A 21,820-nucleotide genomic window follows, 5' to 3' on the forward strand; every position below is an offset into this window, starting at 1 on the left:
TGGATATTTCCCTTTTTTAAAATAAAAAAAATTGGCGCGTCAGCGCCCCCAAATGTACCAAAAATGCATTGAGAGATAGGAAATGACCCAAAAAAAATCTGATTGTAGAATCATGAAATTTGGCGCAGAGGTAACAAGAGAAGTAAAAAATATTATTACGGCAACGCCGTCCGCCCAACCAAATGTCGCCCATATTGGTTCAAAAATGGCTAAGCATGACTCGGGAGTTTTTCCAAATGTCGTACTCCTCCCTGGGCATTGGCTCTAAAAAGCTGAAATTTGGTAAAAATGCTACTGAGGAGTGGGACATCAAAAGTTATTCAAATTACATTGATACCTGTCACGGTCTCTGTGCGGCGAAGCCGCAAACTTTAGCTAGAATTTCAGAAATCTCCCAAATTTAAAATTTCTGCCGTTTGCGCAGATAAAGTCCGAATTGCGTCAAATTAGAATCAGTTGTTAAACTCTTTGCCCTAAACCTACTTGAAGTGAAATAAATTAATTTGGCGCCACAGCGCCCCCTACAGATTTTATATGGAGGTTAAATGTTTAGTTTTGCGAAATTATATGAAATTTGACACACAACTCAATTTTAGCATCCCCATCAAAAAAGTCAATGAGACCCATGTCATAATTGTTATGGCTTTGCCGTAGCGATGACCAAAACCTCCCACGTTATTCCAATGGGGAAATCGCCAGAACATGTTTACACTTTATACTTTCACAAACTCCTCCCAGGGCGTTAGCCCTATTAACCTGAAATTTGGTGAGACTCATCTTCAGGGGTAAAAGTTATCCACATTTTTATTCAAAAAGTCACGGTCTCTGTGCGGCAAAGCCGCACATTTTGCCAAGAATTTTGCTAAGAATTAGAATTGCTTTTTGATGGTAAAACAAAGGGGAGAAGATGTGACAGCGTCACAGATTCAGCAGTAGGCGTAATAAAAGGACCTCTTGCGGCGTGGCGGCGGCGGCTTGGCGAGGGCCGATCATTGCCGCTTGCGGCTTTAATTATTTTTACTATGTTTTTGTAGTATTTAAAAAAAAATGGGAATTCAATTACAGTTGCAATCATAACAAAATTGTTATTTTAAGTGTAACAAATTAAATAGCCGAGGGTCTACATACTCATGTCATTTAGGCTAGGTTAATTTCAGTAACCAACAAATTATGAAAACAAACAAAAACAACTTTCTAACCCTGTAATTTAGAACTCTACTTCACTCAAATGTTACTGCTCCCAAATGTTACATAAAACACACATTTATTTTCCAAAATTGTCCAGCTTCCTGTGCAGAGTTCAGAGCTGTCAGTTTCCACACCTCGACAATGTTTGAAATTCCAATTCAAAACCACTCTCACAATGATTATCTCGGCTGTCATCGCTTTGGCTTTAGTTTAAACACTTAGTCTCGTCTTAAGTTTCCATTGTCTTAGACTGCTGTGTGTCTGCTTTCTGCCTCTCTAATCCTTACGCCTCTGTAGAGCAACGTTCCTGTCAATCAAATCCACTGTGGCACTTTTATATCCTGCCCTCTGCCCTCTCGCTCTCTCAGCTTCAGCCCACTGTAGAAACACAAGACAAAGGCATGACGGATAGCCGGAGGTCCCTCACAAGGAAGTACAAGGAAGGTGTGCCCTGTCAGTGCAGACAATGAGCTCATTCACACCCACTGTACAACACAATAGAGCAGAGTGAAGCCCCAGGACAGCCAATCTCCGAAATGTCCAAGCGCCAGGCCAGCACCGTCTCCTGTAGGCGACTCCAGCACAAGGCCAGGGGAAACTACAGTGTGAACAACAAGACTATTGACATGAAATAAGGGGAAACTCAGAGCTGATGCAGAGTAGAATGTAATTTCTGCCACTGGCCACTAAAGAATACCGTGCCATTTTGATGACAACATTTCAATCCTTTTCTTTAATCCAAATGTATATTTAAGGAAAAATATATATTATATCTTACACAGTGTTAATTATTATTGATTTCACAATCACAGATACAATTATTTTTATTCCTTGTGGAGTTCTGTAGAAAATAACATGCAAACATTTGAACACAGGCCTTCATCAGCAGCAGGGGGCCTCTGTGTGTCTTACAGGCCACCCCTGTCTGTGCCCCTTCCCCTGTGCCCCTCTGCCTGCACCCCTGCACTGGTGCCCCTGTGCTTGCACCTTTCACCTATGTCTATGTGCCCCTGTGCCCATGCCCCTGTACTACTGTGCTCCTGTCCCCCTGTCCTGCACCTGTGGCCCTTTGCCTTTGTGCCTGCACCCCTGCACCTGTGCCCCTGAGCCTGCACCCTGCACCTATGTTTATGTGCCCCTGTGCCCATGCCCCTGTATTACTGTGCTCCTGTGCCCCTGTGTCCCTGTGCCCCTGTCCTGCAACTGTACCTGCCCCTGTGCCACTGCTCCGTGCCCCTTTGCCTCTGTTCTCTTTTGACCCTGTGCTCCTTTTGCCTCTGTGTGCCTGTTCTCTTTTGCCCCTGTGCCCTTTTCCCCCAGTGTGCCTGTGCTCCTGTGCACCTGTGCCCTTTTCCCCCAGTGTGCCTGTGCTCCTGTGCACCTGTGCCCTTTTACCCCTGTGCGCGTGTGCCTTGTTGCCCTTGTGCCCTTTTGCCCTGGACGGTCGTCTCTGTGTGCGCTTGTTTATTTTCGACAGTGTGACTCACGCTTCCTGTGCTACGCTTCTGTGAAACAACAGGACCTCCGCTCATTCTCAACTCTTTCACTTTCTCTTCTCTCGCCGTCTCTCATGTGTAGCGCCGCTGATTGGCCAACTTCTGTGTATTGTGGGGGCACTGTGAATGGATGCAATTTATTTAGTCATGTTAGGAATGAGAAAGGACTTGAGAATCTATTCAAACGTGGTGTTGAGGCCATTAGAATAGTGCGGCTTTGCTGTTAAAGAGGCGATGATTAGAAGGGATTGCCTTAAGGACTTGGTGATGCAGGGAAAGCCCCATGTAAGACCTGTTTGTAAGTCTATCTGTCAGCGGCGTGCCACCTCCTCCAACGGGCAAAGTGTACGGTTTCACTACACTGGCAATGCACCATTTAGTTAAATATACAGTGGTTCTCAAACTGTGGCGATAGTACAGTATGTGGAGTTTTTTAGACCTAGTTTAGACCTGGTTAAGTCCAGGTTTAGTCAGTCTTTTGATTTATTCTTACTCTTAGGCCTGTCACAATAATTACTATATCGACAATATTTCTTGGGGTGCAATATTTATTTTAAAATTGTTTGCGATAAAATTTTGATTTGTCATACAATAATATTTGCGCAGTAGATGTTTTAATAAGTAACATATGAGACTCATTATGGATATTATATCATACATGAGCTCTGCAGTTTATGTTTTTAACAACATTCTTGATTTAGAACATGGTTTATAAGTGTTATCCTGCTTTAAGTTATGTTGTTTCAGTAAAATAAACAGTTTAAATATTATCTTTTATAATTTCTTTAGCAATATATCGTACTTTTAAGTGTGTTATTGTGACAGGCCTAATTACTGTATTTACTTATGTAGTCCTAATTCTGATCCAGTCTTTTCCAAGTTTTGTCCTGGATTAGTCCTTGTATGACTTGGTTTAGTCTTAATCCTTTCCTTTCTTATATGAGCTCCTGGTTAAGTCAAGATTTAGACTTTCTAATTACTTTTTCAAGGTGTAATTAAGAGTCTGAGAAGAGCAGAAGCCACACAATTACTATCATCATTCTAACCGTAGGTATTAGTACTTGTTGCAGCCACACACCAATTACACTTTGTCAAGTGCCAAGTTCCTCTTTGGAAAATACCACCTCCTCCTCGCATCCCTTTCTCTGGAAACATTCCTGTGTGGCTGTTCCTTCATCGCAGTTTTCGCCTCACCCCCTTCCCTCCTCACTGGGCTCGTCTCTCTCGCAGCACACCCACTCCAACAGTCATATCCGCTGTGACTCGGAGCTCTCCGGCCTCTGTCTGTCGGGAGCTCCTCAGAGGGGGAAGACCAGGGCTGCACTGTCAGGTAACGCACCCCTCCCTCATTCCAATTTCTGTGTCATCTCCGCTTGCGCTTTGAATGGAATCCGCTGCCTTCTCGGCCCATATGGAACACTCATTTTGCAGCTTTTTTGAGTCACTTCATTCATCAATTGTCTTGAATAAGTTATTGTGGCAAATATCTGGTTAGATTCTCAAAGTTGTTATACATTTGGCCATTTGGTCATTGCTTCGATTGTTTCTCATAAATTCTCAAAACATTTTTATCACTCATTTCTTTGAACCATTTCTTTGTTTATTTTGAACAAACAACAGATTGTGTATATGATCTGACGTTTTGTAGCATAATTATGATTCCTTTTTTACTTCTTGGGTCACATTTGTATTGCTCTTTCATGCTATAATCACAATTCATCACAATACAGTATGCTAGTTGTGCCAGTCCAAAGCCAGGATAAATGCAAAGTGTAGCACCAGGAAGGATGGTTCTTTGTTTATCTCAGCACAAACATTGCTTAAAGCTTGCAATTGTATTTCTACTTTATCCAGGTGGAGCATTCAAACTCCGCTGTTCATTATCCATCTCCAGTCCGCTTTAAGCCCTCGCTATTGACTCGCGCTTCATTGGCTTTTCTGTAATCAAAGCAAGTCTTACCACGCTGTGAACCGCCGTATGTTGCATGTGGTCCAGGTAAAGCCCTCCTGTGTCCATTACTGCAGAGTGAAGTAAAAGACTTGTTTAACATGTGATACAGTTTGGTCATGTCTTTGTCCAGTCATTTTAACCCCAGACTACTCTTCTATGAACTCTTCTATTCATATTTTGATTGACAAGCGCCATCTTTTAACTTCCCATTCACGCAATACAATTGGACTATTGTAAAAAGAAGAGGTTTTCTTGTGGAGACCCTCGGCGTGAATTGCCCGCATGAGTTGGTCGGTCGAAGCACTCGGGTTGTCAGCGGTGATGCCAACTTGTCAATGCGCGCCGACTCGAAGCCTTTTCCCTCCTCACTTCCTGCTGCCAGTGTGTGTCTGTAGTCATAGAGGATGCTGGGAGATAAATTTAGACCTCCAGCTCCCTCTCCATCTGCCGTTGCACAGAGTAGGCTGGTGGTTTCCATGGGAACATGCACCAGTAAAAGAACGAGGAGAGGAGGACATTTCTTTATGGGGATCTTTTAGGAAATTATGAATGTAGTTATTCTTGTTGGTGTAATCATTTTAACATGTGGCACCTTTTCACATCTGTATTAGCTGCAATAAAACATCTGTATGATCAAATCTAATTAAAAAACATGTCCGCTCATCTTCCTTTTGCAAGTTTAAACACAAGACTCTTTTTTTTTTTTATCAATTCCTTCTTATTTGGCACGTCTCCTTTGATGTGGCTACTGAAAATCATCATCATCAAACTTTTATTACAGACTCATAGTCCAGAGTAAAAACACTCAACAACAATTGGCAATGATTGTGCTATAGTATGTAGCATTCTGCTTATTGATTTTATGACACCCGTGATTTCCTTGGAAAGGCCATGAAGAATTCACCGGTTTGTGACTCGTAATTCAGCTGTTTCCTTTTAATTGAACATTCTCTGCTGCTCAGAAACGTGTATCGTATTCTCCTGTGGCAAATCTTCATCTTCTTCCACTCATCCTTCATTCATTCAGTCTCTATGGACCAGTCATTACTAACATTTCGGTACACCGCAGTCAGTCTTGCAGCTGTGATTTTTATTGTTCTAAACCTCAAGATCGTCAGCTTCTGCTGTTGCTAAAATTAACTTCCCGTGACACCTCCAATCGAAGAATTGTGCACCGTCTAACAACTGCCTCCGTAGCTTCCTGCTCACACCTCACACGTCTAAAAATAGCCGGGAGAGAGGAACGCCCTGGTCAGCCCTTATTAAGCAGGGCATACATATTTACATAACTCCTGTCTTAATATCCCTGTTATCAATATATATCCTTTTTCTGCTGTGTGTGGGGAATGTTGCTATTTATAACCCGGTTGTTTCCATCGAGCGAGACACAAGGAAAACCCCGAGCGAATCAGACGAGGATTGGTTTATGCCGGGTCACCTCAGGTCACTGGAGCTGATTGGTTAGACCTGTCTGACTCTTGTCTGTGCATGAACCGGGCATAATGCATGTGTCTTTAATATACACACTGGTCTGGGCATAGGTTAAAAATACTTGATTTGAATAAGTAGTTTTGACTTGGTTAGATTTCATTGCTTCACCATTTTCTAGATTGTGATTCATGAACACTTTTCGTAGGACATTTTTAACCAAATAAATTTTATTATTAATAAAATTGTTTATTCTTTCTGATATTTTGATCGAATAATGCAATAATAATGATTGTCCAGTTAACAATTGCAATTATCAAAAAATAACAACTTTGATTATTTCTTATAGTTCACTAATCAGAATTTGTCAATTAGTTGTTGCAGCCCTAGTAACACCATGTGTGGACCCTGGATGTAGGTGTGGACCCTGCCAGAGTTGAGTGTCTAGACTGTCATGAATAATGGAGGCACCTTCCTGCTGTTCTTAGAACGCAGCCAATTGTCCTTTTTTAGGTGAATTCAGTAGTGACACCGGAGATAATTAAACTCACTCTGTGATCGCCACCGACACAAACAAAGACATTAGTTTGAGAGGTGTCGAGCAGGACCATTTGTCATGCTCTGTCTGCCTTCACTCTTGTCCGCTCCTGGCAGTTTGTGCAACATCACGCTTCCTAAATTCTCCAATTAGCAAAGCCCCTGTGTCATACTAAAGCCCAATGTGCATGTTGTCATTCATATGTGGAGAGAGAAACCTTGAAGATCAGTTGAATGAAGCTATAAAAGTTGAGAACACGACTAAATAAACATAGCATTTATGTTATGTTGATACCGTATAATTAAAGGTGCACTATGTAACTTTTTTGGTGTAGGGTATTTATGGAGATGTTAATGTTTTACCTAGAATAGTCCACAGTGTAGCATTAAACTGAAACATCACTGCAAGTTACACGTCAGATCTGTGGAGAGGTGTCTACTCTCACAATAAGAAAGATGTTTTCAGAAATGACTAGGTATTTTTTAGCAATAAAACACATTAAATAAACATAAATAGATGCAGAGGAATTGAATGCCCTTCTGCAATAACATATCCATTAGAAAAGCAGTTATCTGTGCTTGTGACTACAGTTGATTGCTTTCAGAGTCTTGAATGTTCTTGAAGTTATTGTTCAAGAGGAGATCAAGAGCCAGTATTTGTTATTATTTTTCGGATCTCCAAAACAAAAAGTCCTTGATCTAAGTATATTACAATAAATAAATAAAATATTAACAATAAACACCAGTCATTTTTTTGGCCCTTTACACAATGTTGTGATATCATCTGAAAATTTACAGACGCAAAAAGGCCTGTTTTCCAATGCCGATCTTTCGAAAACTAAGCAGGACAGGGCCTGGTTAGTACTTGAATGGGAGGCGGCTGGAACACCAGGTGACACTGTGGGGCGCTAGAGGAAATGGTGTTTTGCGTTCTTAGGCAAGACACCCACATACCTACCTACCTACCTTTAAAGCGCTTTTAGTGGCTTGAGGGTGGAAAAGTGCTATATACATACACTGTAGTAATAATAATGATAATGACAAACGATTTGTTGTAAGATTTGTAGCCCACCATCTTAAAAAATGGCTTCCGCATTGGTGCAAATGAATCACGTCTCCAAGTATAGATCAGTTTTTCTGAACAAAATGATACTGCAACTCAACACATCAAAGACTGGTTAAATGAATTCTCGGAGAGCAGCATCAGAACACAGCTCATTGTTTGAAAAATGGTGAACACCGCGGGCAAACAACAATGATTAGCCCTTGCCAGATATGAGAGAAGTCGCCTTAAGTCTGTCGAGTTCTTTCTGGGTTCTTTCTTTTCCCCCTCCTGCTGTAAACCGGCTCTAATGAAGGCTGACTGTGCAGTGTTTTATAGACATATGGAGAGAGCAAAAGTGTGGCTCATTAAAAACCTGTCAGTGCCACTGCCGCTGCTGCTACCACCGAACGCTCCAGTCTAGTGCTGTTTATTCAAGTCACACTTCCTCCCGTTCCCTACACCCTCTCATTGCTTTTTGTGCAAGTCTGTAAGCACTTTAGTTACCCCTTTCTCCGCTGTGGTATCAATATCGGTGTGATCACATGGAGCATGAGGCATAAGAGAATCCACAAATTGTCTCCGGTTGCTGACATGCTAGCAGGATTGATATGGTTCTTGAATGATCGCTAATCTGAATGTCTCGGTGCAGGGTTGTCAAAGGTGTGGACGTGGATGCTCGCACAAAACTGTTATGATTGGCGCCATGCATTGCCAGAAAATGTTTAGATTGTCTGCACTACAGGAATTTGGATCTGAGAGCGAGTGCAGGATTCGTAGTAAGTGGGAGATATTACACTACATCTGTCTTGATAAAAGGGGGAAATTTCCTCACAATGTCAGCTTCAAGTTTCCAAATCCACCAAAGAGTGAGGCCTCATAAAGCCAGCCGACGTGTCTAAGTGGAAGATATGACAATGTATCTTTATAAAAGTCTTTGTTGTGGTGGAGAAATGTGTCTGAATGGATCTCAAGACACTACACAAACTACAGGCATCTAAAACCAATGCAGAATATCAGAGATACTCAGAGCACCCTACCTCACTTGGCTCTATTTTAGATCAGATCAGAGCTGCCCGTCAGATAAACGATTCTTTTAAAAAAAAAATTAACTTCTTGCCCTGCCAATGGGGTCTTCACTGTTGGAGCATGGATCGAGGCTGCTACTCATTGCCTCTAGATAACTAACTTGCAGAAAAGTCAAACACTAGGTCAGATAATGATGCTGCTTACATTATTAATATTATGTACATCTGGTCAATTATCTGATATTTTACCTAAATGTATCGATTGAACGCCATCTTTTTCAATTACTAAAATATGTTTTTTGTTTTTGTCTATTTTTCAGATGCCTCCAGAAGAACTACAGCACACAGCAAGTGAAAGAGCTCAGATCAGGGAAGGGCTCTGAGCATGGCCTGAGGTGCACTGTACAAAATGATCCTTGTTTACCTGACTCATGGCAGCTATTGGGGAAGCCTAACGATGCCTCCTTTGCTCCTTTCCAATAACATGGGCTCAGACTGGTGGAAAAAGTCCTTGGTTCTGATGTGCAGTGCTACATGTTGACTTCTGCCTCAGAACTCTCTGCCATGCGGTTAGCCCCATGAGGCTAAAGGGGTCGTCATAGTGCGTGTGAGGCTCCTCTCACTCTATGGAGGCGGAGCCTGGACGTCCTGAGGGCGAGTGCTCTGAGAGACAGGAGCAGCATGTGACAGAATCCTCTCTTCCCTCTGATGCCAGTCAGTCCTCTGCCCCACGTCCTGCCCACAGATCCCGGGGGAGGCTGCAACACCGCTCGCCCAGATCTGCAGGTCTCCTTCTGCGCTTCCAGCAACAGCAGGCATTAGCATGGCAGCCCTCGGACTCAGCCGGCCCCTCTGGAAGCAGTTTCCTCTCTCCTTCCTCTCCCTCATCTTTTCTACCCTCTACCTCCTCAGCACGTGGGGATCAGGGACACAGGGTACAACCTCAGACCAGCCAGGAGCCTGCAGAGAAGCTGAGTTCTCCCAAACGTGGAGAGAAGAAGCCCCAGAAACCTGGCAAGTACGTATGCTCCTATTGTGGTCGACCGTGTGCCAAACCCAGCGTCCTTCAGAAACACATCCGCTCCCACACGGGAGAGCGGCCCTACCCCTGTGAACCCTGTGGATTCTCCTTTAAGACCAAGAGCAACTTATACAAGCACCGCAAGTCCCATGCCCACCGCATCAAAGCAGGCCTGATGTCCTGTCGGGAAGAGCTGAGTCTTACCACACTAGAGGGCGCTAATGTGGGAGAGGAACATGAGGAGCCTTCTGAAGGAGAAAGTACTGAGTCCGAGGAGGAGACTGGCCAGTACAGAAAAAATAAAAACCCATCACGTCTTCAGAGGAAAGAGGAGACCCATAGACCTGAGGACTCACAGGCTGTCAAACAGAGGCTGGCTCTAAGACTAAGTGAGCGCAAACGAGGTCCAAAAGCTTCCCCAGATGACCCTCCCTCTTCATCTCTCTCCACATCCTCATCATCTCTAGGCCCCGGCAGCAAAGGCAGCACAGAATCTGGCTACTACTCTGGGTCAGGGAGCACCGACCTCTCACAAATCAGCCCCCCAAGTGCTAGTGCCAAAACATATGCCGAAATCATTTTAGGGAAATATGGAAGGCTTGGAGGCCAGCAGCGAGGAGGTCATCAGCAACAACCTCACTCTTCTTCTGGAACTGAGGAGAAGAGCATTTCTTTCACAGTACCCAAAACACAGGTCATTGAACACATCACCAAACTCATCACTATTAATGAAGCAGTGGTCGATACCAGTGAAATCGACAGTGTCAAACCACGACGCTCATCTCTTTCCCGTAAAAGCAGCACGGAGTCACCCAAAACTTGCGCTCTTAAAGATCCCTATGCATTTGACCCCAAAGCTGAAAGCCCTGGTCCTAGTGGAGTGAGGCCTGATGCTGGTACTCCTGAAGCTCTTTCCTCTGTGCCTCTGCTCAGAAGTCACTCACTGCCATCCTCCACCAGCCAGGAGCACACCTCCTCCTCCCCCAGACCAATGTCTCCTGGAACTTTCCGTCTTTGCCAGTCATTCGATGAGCAGCAGGCTGCCGCTGCAGAAATGAGAGTGGGTCACGTTCAGCGCATGTTAAGACGCCAACCAGCCATTGAGGTTCCTCTGGGAGCTGAACAAATGTTAGAAGATACAGCTCAGTCCTCTTCAGGAAAAGGTACAGACAGAAAAAGACAACCAAAGCAACAGCTGCACAAGAGTCCCTGCTTGTTTGAGTGTGATGCCTGTGGCTCCTTGTTCCAACACAGTGAGGGTTATGAGTCCCACATGGGCACCTGTCCCGGACATCACCAACAACATGAAGTAGAGGCTGAGGACAGGGTTAAATCTGGCAGGGAAGACCACTCCCAGGTAATGATGCAGTACAAAATACCAGCTCTGGCAGTGGCAGTGAGGAAGAGGAGAAAAGAGGAGAGTCTAGAGGAAGATCCCCCCAGCCCCACAGCTCGTACTACTGTGTCATCTGGAGAGGAGCGCAGCCATTCCCAATCAGGTAAATATAAAACTCTTTCCAAATGCATTTCCAAAAGTGAAAAATAGAAAATGTATTGTTCATTTCAAACATTACTATTTATAACGTGATTGCTTTTTGAATAATTGTCTAGTCAACTGCTCACTCTTTATTGAAAGATATCCATAGTAATACACAAAAAAATATGATATGCTTGAAAACAACTGTCAAAGGTACTGTCCTACTTTCTGATCTCTTGATTTGTTCCTAGGTGTTCATTCAGAACCAAAACTGCAGGACAGAAAAGGTGTGTCCGTCATTCAACACACCAGCTCCTTTGAGAAGCAGGAAAGTGTGTCGATGGAGAGTCAGGAGTCAGACATCAGAGAGACACAGTCGCAGCCCGAGCTCAAACCGGCCCCCTCTACCAGTCGCCTCATTCGCCAGCCCAACATCCAAGTGCCAGAGATCCTCGTAACTCTTGAGCCCGACACGGACATGCCACCAGTGTCTCCTCCAGTGACAGTGCCCTTACCTAAGGTTTGCCTCGTACCTAGAAATACTCTTTCTTTTTTTTCAACTAATACCAAATGTTAAATTCCATTCAGTTTAATTTAGCAGAGCCCAATATCACAGCAGCAGTCATATTGCTGGGCTTCACAAAAATGTTTATTTTTTTACCAATAGAAAGTTAGAAACTCAAAGAATGAAAAAGTCATTTGGGATTAAGCAGATTAACAGCCACTGAATATAATATGTAATCAGTTGTAAACATTGGATTTGTTGCTTTGTGTCCTAGGGAGCAGAGAGAGTGGAGGAGTTCCAGTGGCCTCAGCGAAGCCAGTCCTTAGCTCAGCTCCCTGCAGAGAAGCTCCCGCCCAAAAAGAAGAGGCTTCGTTTGGCCGAAGCAGCTCAATCCTCAGGGGAGTCCAGCTTTGAGTCTGTGTCTATGCCTCGAAGTCCCAGTCAGGAGAGCAACGTCTCCCTCACCTCGAGCATCTCTGTGTCACTGGAGGATCCGGTCAGATCGGAAGCTGTGCTCTGGGCCGCCAGCAGCCAAAGCTCCCAAATGTTAATGGTGCCATCAGCCTCACATCAGTACCACCAGAGCCACAAGGAGATGAGACGCTCCGCATCTGAGCAGACGCCCGCTACTCACCAACAACCTCAGCAGACACCTGAAAACAGGAGTAAATCTTTTGACTATGGCTCTTTGTCCTCTCAGCAGCCCACAACCTCCTGGAAGGAGCGGAGGAAATGTCTTCTGGTGAAACATGCCACATTGGGAGATCCAGAGGAGGAGCATTCTAGAGCAGACAGTCCCCGGCCTGGGCCCTCACATGTAAGCCACCAGCCTCTTTTCTCTACTGAAGAATGTTTTTTTAATGAAGAGCCAGGAGATTTGCCATCTTCAGATGTGCAATCTTTGGTTCCCAGAGATCAGCAAACATCAGCTCGATCTTTCAGTCATGTGTTCCCAGAAGTTCTTCACAGAACCTTCTATGATTCGCACAGTGCACGGCTCGGGACACCGCTTCACCATTTACTTCCTCTGCAGTTCTCCAGCCACAGTCAAGCTTTATATTTCCCCTTTTCCCCCAGGCCTTTGCCTTATGCTCCCTTGGCCCCAGCTACTACAAACAGATCCATAACACTCTCTCCCTCTATTGTAAGCACTCCATATCATGACACGCAGCCCATTATTGCCACATGTCTGGCTCAATTGACACCAGTTGTTTCTTTAGTTGTCCCAGTTCGATTGCAGACTCATATGCCAACATATGCTAGTGCCATGTATACAACTCTATCCCAAATCCTGGCCTCAACATGCTCAACTGAACCTATATGTACCACTATGGTTGTTATGAGCCAGCTGGACCAAAGCAAGCTTCAGAGGTCTTACCTTACAGTACCAGCTCTTGAAATGAAATCTCCCATTTCTCTGACACCATCTTTAGCTTCACTAGATGAGGAGGCTTATGGTCCACTTGGAGCTGGAGGAAGTAAACGCATGCTTTCACCTGCAGCCAGTCTAGAGCTGAGCACAGAGGCTCAGAGACACCAGAAAAGAGTGAAAGAGGAAGGCGAGGGTGAGCAGGGAAGCCCAGGAGAGAGGACCAGGGAAGGTGAGGTCGCTGGGACTAAAGTGGAAGAAGAAAAGAACAAACAAACTCGAAAAGCAGAAGACAAATCTGTAAAGGAGGAAAAAAAGCTGGAAGAAAACCAAGCTAGTTCTCAAAACACAGAGGTTATCAATAAAAAGGAAGGCACAAGACCAGTCTCTTCTTCTTACCCCAGTCTCCACACCTCCACTTCAGTCAACTGGTGCTACCTAAACTACATCAAGCCCAACCCGTCCGCACAGCAGGGCTCCCAGACCTCAGTGTACTCCTCCTGGAGCGTGAGCGCATACAACCCCAACCTTCCCGGCCTCAGCACCAACACGGCCCTGTCCCTGCTGTGCTCCAAGCAGAGGCACAGTGCAGAGACCTACACCATGGCCACAGCCAGCCAGGCTAAAGATGGAGGCATGGAGCCTCAGGAAACAGAGGTAACAACATGCATATACAAATATATAAAACATGTCAATATGTTTTTGTAATGGCCACTGAATTTAAGGGTAAAACTTGAAACAATTCTCCGTGTAGTTGCAGACAAATCCAACCCCAGTCAGCCCTGGAGTTACTGTTCCGATAAAGGCACAACCGCAACATGAAAAGAACAAGTCTAAACCAAAAAGGGACGAAGAAGCTTCCACCTCCAAATCCAGAGAGTCTTCATGTGTTCGCATTTTTGAAGGCGGGTGAGAACGAATGTATTTTTCTTAAGTTTTAATTTCTTTAAATGTACCTACACATGTATTGAATCAATCAAATATAAATACTGCAATAGATTGAAGGAACTGGGGAACTACATGTGCCTACTGCTACTGGTGACAAGCTATTGTCTGAGAGAGAAGGCAGCACTTTAAGCTTAATTGACTAAATGTGAATTTAGCAGGGTTAAGACTTAGTTTTTGCCTGGTATTTCTACACTGTTGACACACCCACTTAATTATGATATTTTCTTTCTTTGGTCAGGACAGTGCATGTTGATGAACACACTGTACACATGTTCTAAACACGGCAGAGTGCAGCCATGGGATATTTTCTATCCGTTGTGCCACATTCACGCTCACACACACCTTCACACACATACACCAGTATACATGGACACTAAAGGCAAGGTGGGGGAACTCTCTTGCAATCAGTAAGGACACAACAACAGTATGCACCACAGCCACTGCCGCCCGACTGCGGCACCTGGTGTTTCCAACTGTCTCTCATCCAAGGCCCTTCGCTTCCAAGCTCTAAGGAGATAAGATATTCCTTTATTGTCCCACATGGGGAAATTTCATGTCAAGATGGGGCAATTTCATGTCAAGATGGGGCATCTCTAGGTTGTATTGTCTCTGCATGTGAGGTAACAGTTCAGAGCAGGCCTTCAGTATATTCAGTGTTTACTGTTTCAACTCAAGGTGATGGATAACAATGATGACTTTTCCCCAGGGGCAGCTCTTCAGTCTTGCTCAGTCTCTTTTGTGAATCTCAGTGCCGCTATCAGCTGGTCACTGTCTGCTTTGAAGTGCGATTGTCTCCAACAATATGCTCCGGTGGCCGTAAAGCTCGCCAGCCTAACAGAGTTTACTCAGCACTGTGCTGCTGATTTAATGCCTGATGTGGGGGAAACAATCAGTGTGTTTTTCTGAGATGACGGGGAATATTTTTAGCCGTGACAAGCTGAGTGCGACAGACACCAGTTCTTAAGCACTTCATAATGCTGCAGCTGAGACTGTTTTACCCTCATGTAACAATTTGTTCTGATTTGCTCTGGTGGCTTGTGTTGTACAACAGTGCATTCATAGTTTTCAGCTCTTGACTTTTCAGTCTAAATACCATGTTTACACTGATATTTGCAATCGCATAATACATCTTCTCACATGCACTTTCTCATTCAAATATAAATTGTCTGTGGTTTACTCCGTCTGTGAATAGGCCATGGATAAACATCAATATTGCATATCAACAAGGATTTTATAGACCAGGGCTAAATGTGTTGCTTTATTTTATATATAGTGTCTATTTTGGGTTGTTGGCCATGCAGGCTTCCCTTCCCGGCCGTCCCCTCTTAGTGGCTGCTTCTGTTGGCAGCATTGCCGGCTGTAGCAGAATGGATGTTATTCTCCTGCTGTGGTTTTGCTGGGGCTTCCCCGGCTGCATGCATAAAGAAGGCCTTGTTCCTCAGTTTATCTTCTGCGTGCGTGCGTGCGTCCGTGTGTATGTGTGTGTGTGTGTGTGCGTGTTTGTTTTACTATGGTGGTGCATCCGCACCACCATATCATAATTCATAATTATCATTTTACAGGACGAATAAAAAATGCATTCTCTAAAACGTATGTAAAGATAAAAACAGTGACATCAGCGTGAATTAACAATCAATGATTATAATGTGCTTCGTAGTCAAACTCATACAAACTCAGAGGTTTTATTATCAGTGCAATGTATTATTCAATGACTCACCTGTGTCTCAGGTACAAGTCAAGTGAGGAGTATGTGTATGTGCGCGGACGTGGCCGGGGGAAGTACATTTGTGGAGAGTGTGGGATCCGCTGTAAGAAACCCAGCATGCTGAAGAAGCACATCCGCACGCACACGGATGTACGTCCATACGTTTGCAAACACTGCAACTTTGCCTTCAAAACAAAAGGTAGCCGTGTTTTCCTGCATTTATCTAATGTTTTCCCAGAGTCCATGTCAAGTTGCTGTAAGCTTCTCTGGGCTGAGGAGATGTTAATGTGCTTTCCTTGTTCCTTCCTAGGGAACCTCACCAAACACTTGAAGTCAAAAGCTCATGGGAAAAAGTGCCAGTCTGTGGGAGTGTCTGAGTCATCACTGGACGAGCCTGAGAGCGAGGAAACAGGTACTAAAGCTCACAGATTCTATTGTGGAGAAACACTGCTACGGATGGCTGAACGTGTGCCTGTTAAAAACTGCAGTTTTTCAGTTCTGACAGCTTATGCAACACCATGTTTTATTCTCCTCCCTTTGGCCTTGCTTGAGTATAGATAGAAATACAGTAATGAATGAAGAAAACAGAGAATTCAACAGTCACAATGCTCCTGCAGAGAATATGTTTATAAAATATGTTTTTTTGCTAGGACATTTTTAAACCTGAATGTGTGCCACAGCCACACACCTTATTCTGTCTGCTGCTGATGGACTGTAGTCATTACTGCCAAGGACTCACCATCGACTTGCCATTCACAAAGCTACAGATGGATACAGATTATGAATAGAGCCCAACACAATTCAATACGTTTCCAGTCTTTTTATGTAAGCATTATTTATAACATCTGAAGAGTGAGGATGAGGGTTGGCAGAAATAATTTTTTGAGAGGACTCTAGTCTCTGGCCAAGAGAAGTGTTAAGTTGCACTTGCTGTTTAAGTATCTGATATTGTCCCATTATTATTATTATTTTAGCCAATTTAGGCCCATTATAAAGTTGTCAATGTGTCTTTTGTTTCAGGCGGTAGTGAGGAGCCTGTCCCAGAGGAGCAGGAAGACCACCAGTTTTCTGACGTGGACGAGTCCGAAGACAACGACGATGAAGAGGAAGACGAGGAGTCCACCACACACGATGAGGCGCCTTCCTCCTGTTCGTCTGACACACATCCCTCAACTGGGGGGCTTTCAACAGGCAGTGGGCACTCCCACCAGGGCACCCCAGACCACGAGCTCCCTGGCCCCAGTTTGAGTCAGGAGTCTCCTCGGAGCTTGTGGTCTGGGAGTGGGCGTGCGGCCTCTCCCTGCAGCAGGAGGGCCCTGTTCTCCCGCCGGGGCATAAGAGCAGCATGTGCATTCTCCCCGAGCAGTGAAAGCTGTTCCCCAAGTCGGAGCCTCTCTCCTCGACTCGAGCTTTCCCCCGCAGTCCTCAGTCTGTCTCCTAAAACAGAGCTGTCCTCCCTCAGTCGACATGTGTCCCCGTCCCCTGAGAGGGGACCATCTCCCATCAAGCACCTCTTTCCTCTGCGGCCCATCTCACCGAGCTGCTATCGGTCACCCCAAACTCGAGCCCCGCCCTCACCACTGGGTCTGCACCGAAGGGCTCCTGGATTATTGCCCTGGGAAAGTCCCAGAGGGGCTCATGGCAAAGAGGTGAGGAAGATGACCACTAATCAATGAAACAGTTTTTTCTCTGCATATTGTTAATACCATGAATTGGTAGTGAACCTCCAATATGGTCTGTCTCTAAAATTATATTTTTGCACTATCTACAGGAAAAAAGTGGTACAACATGGGAAGGACAGGCGTTTCCAGAAAGCGGTTTATTTCCAGCTGCATTCCGTCTTTCTACATGTGAGAGTTATCCTGGTCCACAACCTGTGGACAACATTTTCAGCCATCTTCCTCTGCACTCGCAGCAAGCCCGGCTGCCCTGTGTTATGATCCCTATAGGAGGAATACAGATGGTGCAGGCTCGACCAAGATCCCATCCGACCACCCCTTCTTCCCCGACCTCCCCCCCCATTGAAGGATCCTCTCGGCTCAGCTTTGACTCAGGCGGGACCACCAGGACTCAAGGGCTCAGAACTCCTCTGGACCACTCTTTAGTGTCGGAGCAAACAGGATTTAACCAGCCCTGTGGAAACAGGACAGATCTACATAAACACAAAACCGAGACAGACTCAAAGCAATATAGCAGCTTGCAGAGCTCTGTCCAAACCCCCAGGGGCTCTGATGGGACCCCTGTGAGGGACACTGGCCCGGTATCAGCCCTCAGCCCAGCCATGCCTGTAGCAGAACGTTCCAGAGGGCAGAGAGAGGAGCCACCACCAGGGGGCAATGTGGGGGAGGGAGCAGAGCACCCAGACCAGAGCACTTAAGTGTCACCACTTCCATGTGTCACTTACATTAGCTTTATTGATTGCTCCACTGTTTTTTGTTTTTTGTTTTGCTTTGTTTTTATACAATTTAAATGCTCTTTATTTTATGTTTCTTTTGGCAATGTTCAGGTTTGTGGTCAAATAGCACCTTTTTTGTGTGAAATACATATTCTTATAAATTATATATAAATATATTCCTCCTGTATGAATACTGTTCTGTTAAAATATGTTTTAAAAATTGACTGTATTGTTTGTAAATGACCAAAAACTTTATTCAAAATAATTCCATTTGTTTGGTTATTGCAGTATTATTCCAGTTGTAGTTTCTTGTGCCTTTTCTGTCCAGATTTATGTATTGACATGTCAGTACAGATGACAAAAAGGAGGCTGTGAAATTTTATATCACGTTTTTATTTTTGTGAGGGTTATAATTGCGTTTCTTGCCAATGCTTAAATGCCAGGGTATCTACATGGAGCAGCAGAAACATGTAAAAGGAAATGCACTGAAGTTATTTTTTTATTAAGACATTTTAGAAAATATCTTTGTACAGCCTTGAATGCTTCTTATTTATTGATGTTTGAAGATAAAATGTGCATTATTTCAACTTTTTTACTTTTAGTTTTTGACGAAATATTTTTTGTTACATCTCTGTGTGTTTTTCATCATGTGATTGTGACTTTAACTGGTTACAAAAATGAGGGAAGGTACAGAGGGAACAAGTGCCCTGCTAATTTCACACACAGCAGAATTTATAATTACATTCTAAGAATAAACTGCACTACACAGTAAACAAGGCTCTGACCTTATTTTGCTTTACACCATTCAGGTACATGGACGTGATGTCATAATATTTTAAAGCCTATAAAATTATTAAAGTGAGTGTGGGCCATATTGTTACCTGCTTTATGGTTAATTAGCTATAATTACTGGAACCATTCATGAACCAAAAACTGGCTAAATTATATGGTGAAAATAGTGCAACAGAACTTTCTGTCATGCTTAATAGTCCCAGCATTTTTTTCTTAATTAGGTCGTTTTCACACTGGCACTAAAAAGGTCTCCCACATTCTGAGTGTGTAATGTGAAGGCAGATGACCACGGGACCACGTCTTTGTATGAATGAAACTGTAGGGCTGGCCTTTTCTACCTGTGTCTGACGTGCAAACTGGATACAATTTTACATCAGGTGAAGCAGGTGAAGCCTCTGCGCAGCAGGTGAAGCAGGTGAAGCCTCTGCGCAGCAGGTGAAGCAGGTGAAGCCTCTGCGCAGCAGGGGAAGCAGGTGAAGCCTCTGCGCAGCAGGTGAAGCAGGTGAAGCCTCTGCGCAGCAGGTGAAGCAGGTGAAGCCTCTGCGCAGCAGGTGAAGCAGGTGAAGCCTCTGCGCAGCAGGTGAAGCAGGTGAAGCCTCTGCACAGCAGGTGAAGCAGGTGAAGTCTCTGCGCAGCGGGTGAAGCCTCTGCGCAGTAGGTGAAGCCTCTGTGAAGCAGGTGAAGCCTCACTCTCACGGTGCATTTTCCAAAAGACCACCACGTACAGCACTGGGGGGAGTGAACGTGTGTGAGCGCATCCACATGGCACTTATGGAAAGAAGTGCGGTGGTCAGCTGATCGTGTCTCACGTGGCTCGTGGTGCGGTGTTTGGGGAGAATGAGGTGCAGTGCAACAGAACTAAATCTAGAGCGCACTGTGGTCGCTCCAGAGCGAACTAACGTGTGAAAACGACCTTAGTTTGATTTGTTTTCCTAATCAAAGGAACTGTAACCTGCACTCTTGCTTGTTTAAAAAGGAAACTATCACAATTGAAAATGTGTAGTCAAAGCATTAACCTGCAGACAGAAGCTGCACTAGCACTGATTCAGAATTGTCCTCAGGTGGTTTGAATCAACTGGATTTAGTTTTGGGAACTTACAAATGAGAGACTCGTGTGAGGCTCATTCTGCTTTCTGATTGGAGAATCATCTTAATCATTTTAAGAATCAAATACCAAATTACAACAATGTGGACATCATGTCCAGTGGACACAGATTAAATCTGACTGTGCAGTCTTACATATGGTTCCTTTAAAGACAATCCACAGAATAGATAAACCAAAAGATTAACTTTTGAAAGGTTTGAATGAACAGCTTGTTTTAACATTAAGAGCATGATTTGTCAAATTTGTCACTGCTTTACATAAAAGACATATATTATAATTTCATTGTTAAATTATTATTTTATTTTTTTACTTCACTGTTTAATGTGGCATATACACATCATTTTTGCACTACAGAGCACCTGCACCTGTAATAACTAATAATGAGCCGAACTACAACAAATCAGTATCATTAATTACATAAGTCTAGTGTGAAATAAAGTGTGCCCAATTTTCATTCATAGTAAAATATATCCAAAGGTTCATTTTGAGGTCAGATGTGTACTTTATTAGGTGACAGTGATGAGCTTAATTTGTCCTGTGAATTCAGGTCAAGCCATCTTATCTGTTCATCTTTGTGGTTCTCCATTCTAGCAGTTTATATGAAGTTAAACTATCATATAACTGCTCTTAGAAATGTGGATTACATAAGTGACAGCATTACTTGGCAAAAATAATAATGTCGCAAAATGATCTATTTTTAGACAGCAGATCATTTTCACCGTTTGAAGAGTGTAAAGGTGAACTATGTCACTTTTCTGCTAATGGTCTTGCTTGTCTCTATGGAAATGTTATTTCTTTGCCTGAAATGTTTCACAGTATGGTATTAACCGTACATATCTTGCATTTATTAAATTAAAAGTGTTTTGTTGCTCAAAACCTCATTGAAAAACATTCTTACTGTGCCGGATGCCTCTCCACAGATCTGACCTGTAACGTGGTCTGATGACATCTGACCTGCTTGGATCCATGGCTATACAGTAGTTAAGTTTATGCTATACTGTGGAACATTTCAAGTAAAGCCAAAACATTGCTACGGTTACAATCAACTGACGTTTTTAAATGTGGAATCTAACCAGAATCTTGGTCTAAAAACATAAATCAAACAACTTTTTCCTAAAATTGTTTCCGGCCTTCATTGCATTCATAAAGTCGCAGACTGGATTGGACTCGTGCAGGGGCAGAAGTCCAATCCTGGGAAAACCTGGGGAGACGGACTGAAGTGGTGCATCAGACAGATCAACATTACTCACGTCTGTATGTTTGATTTATTTTCATGACATTAAATTGAGTTGTACAGCTCGTCAACAAAAGCACTAACGAGTAATAACTGTCTATGTATTTATTGGCATTTTGAATTTTACACAGCTGCTTGTCTTGCGGATCTCTGTCAAGTTGTGTTGCACAGAAATGTAAATTGAATAAATCATGTCATTATTGCAAGAAACAGCCAAAGACAAAAGTAAAAGTACAATTAAAGAATTTTACTGTGAAATACCACACAATATATCTTTAATTTGATACAAAACCGTAATAATGCTTCAAACTGGGATTCAAACATTGCATTTTTGTACTCCACCCTTTTATTTTTGGTCTAGTAGCTACACATTCAAATTATTTAAAAAAAAATAAAAATAAAAAAGGTCAGCAAAACTATCTAATCCAAATTCATATTAACTGCTGGAGCATGTTTATTGTTCATCTTATACAGTATATGGCTGTCAACAAATAATTTCATCTCATTTTATTGAACTAATAAACAGTTCATTTAGTAAGTTCCTAAATTATAATCTGTGGCATGTTTCCAGTTCTGTTTATTGTTCTGCCCCATTATCT

At 43.5% G+C, this 21,820-nt stretch overlaps 1 protein-coding gene across 4 annotated transcripts in view; it reads left to right on the forward strand.

The window, feature by feature from the left end:
* The window catches only part of hivep3b (HIVEP zinc finger 3b), a 36,527-nt gene extending 17,809 nt beyond the window's left edge, over positions 1-18,718 (forward strand). Inside the window, exons 1-9 of one of the 4 annotated variants that reach the window (XM_072461072.1) lie at positions 3,902-4,014; positions 8,991-11,190; positions 11,420-11,688; positions 11,948-13,699; positions 13,797-13,951; positions 15,719-15,894; positions 16,006-16,107; positions 16,716-17,344; positions 17,467-18,718. In XM_072461072.1, the coding sequence (XP_072317173.1) occupies positions 9,297-11,190; positions 11,420-11,688; positions 11,948-13,699; positions 13,797-13,951; positions 15,719-15,894; positions 16,006-16,107; positions 16,716-17,344; positions 17,467-18,072 (5,583 nt within the window). In that variant the 5' untranslated portion in view covers positions 3,902-4,014; positions 8,991-9,296 and the 3' untranslated portion in view covers positions 18,073-18,718. Of the gene's footprint in view, positions 1-3,901; positions 4,015-8,990; positions 11,191-11,419; positions 11,689-11,947; positions 13,700-13,796; positions 13,952-15,718; positions 15,895-16,005; positions 16,108-16,715; positions 17,345-17,466 lie in introns of those variants that run through there. The other 3 variants (XM_072461071.1, XM_072461073.1, XM_072461074.1) reach the window with 3 other exon arrangements.
* Positions 18,719-21,820: the final 3,102 nt, after the last annotated feature.

The sequence above is a fragment of the Eucyclogobius newberryi genome, unplaced genomic scaffold (assembly GCF_026437365.1).
Source record: "Eucyclogobius newberryi isolate DKJ021-1_F unplaced genomic scaffold, fEucNew1.0.hap1 SCAF_3, whole genome shotgun sequence".
In the NCBI taxonomy this organism is placed as follows: Eukaryota; Metazoa; Chordata; class Actinopteri; order Gobiiformes; family Gobiidae; genus Eucyclogobius; species Eucyclogobius newberryi.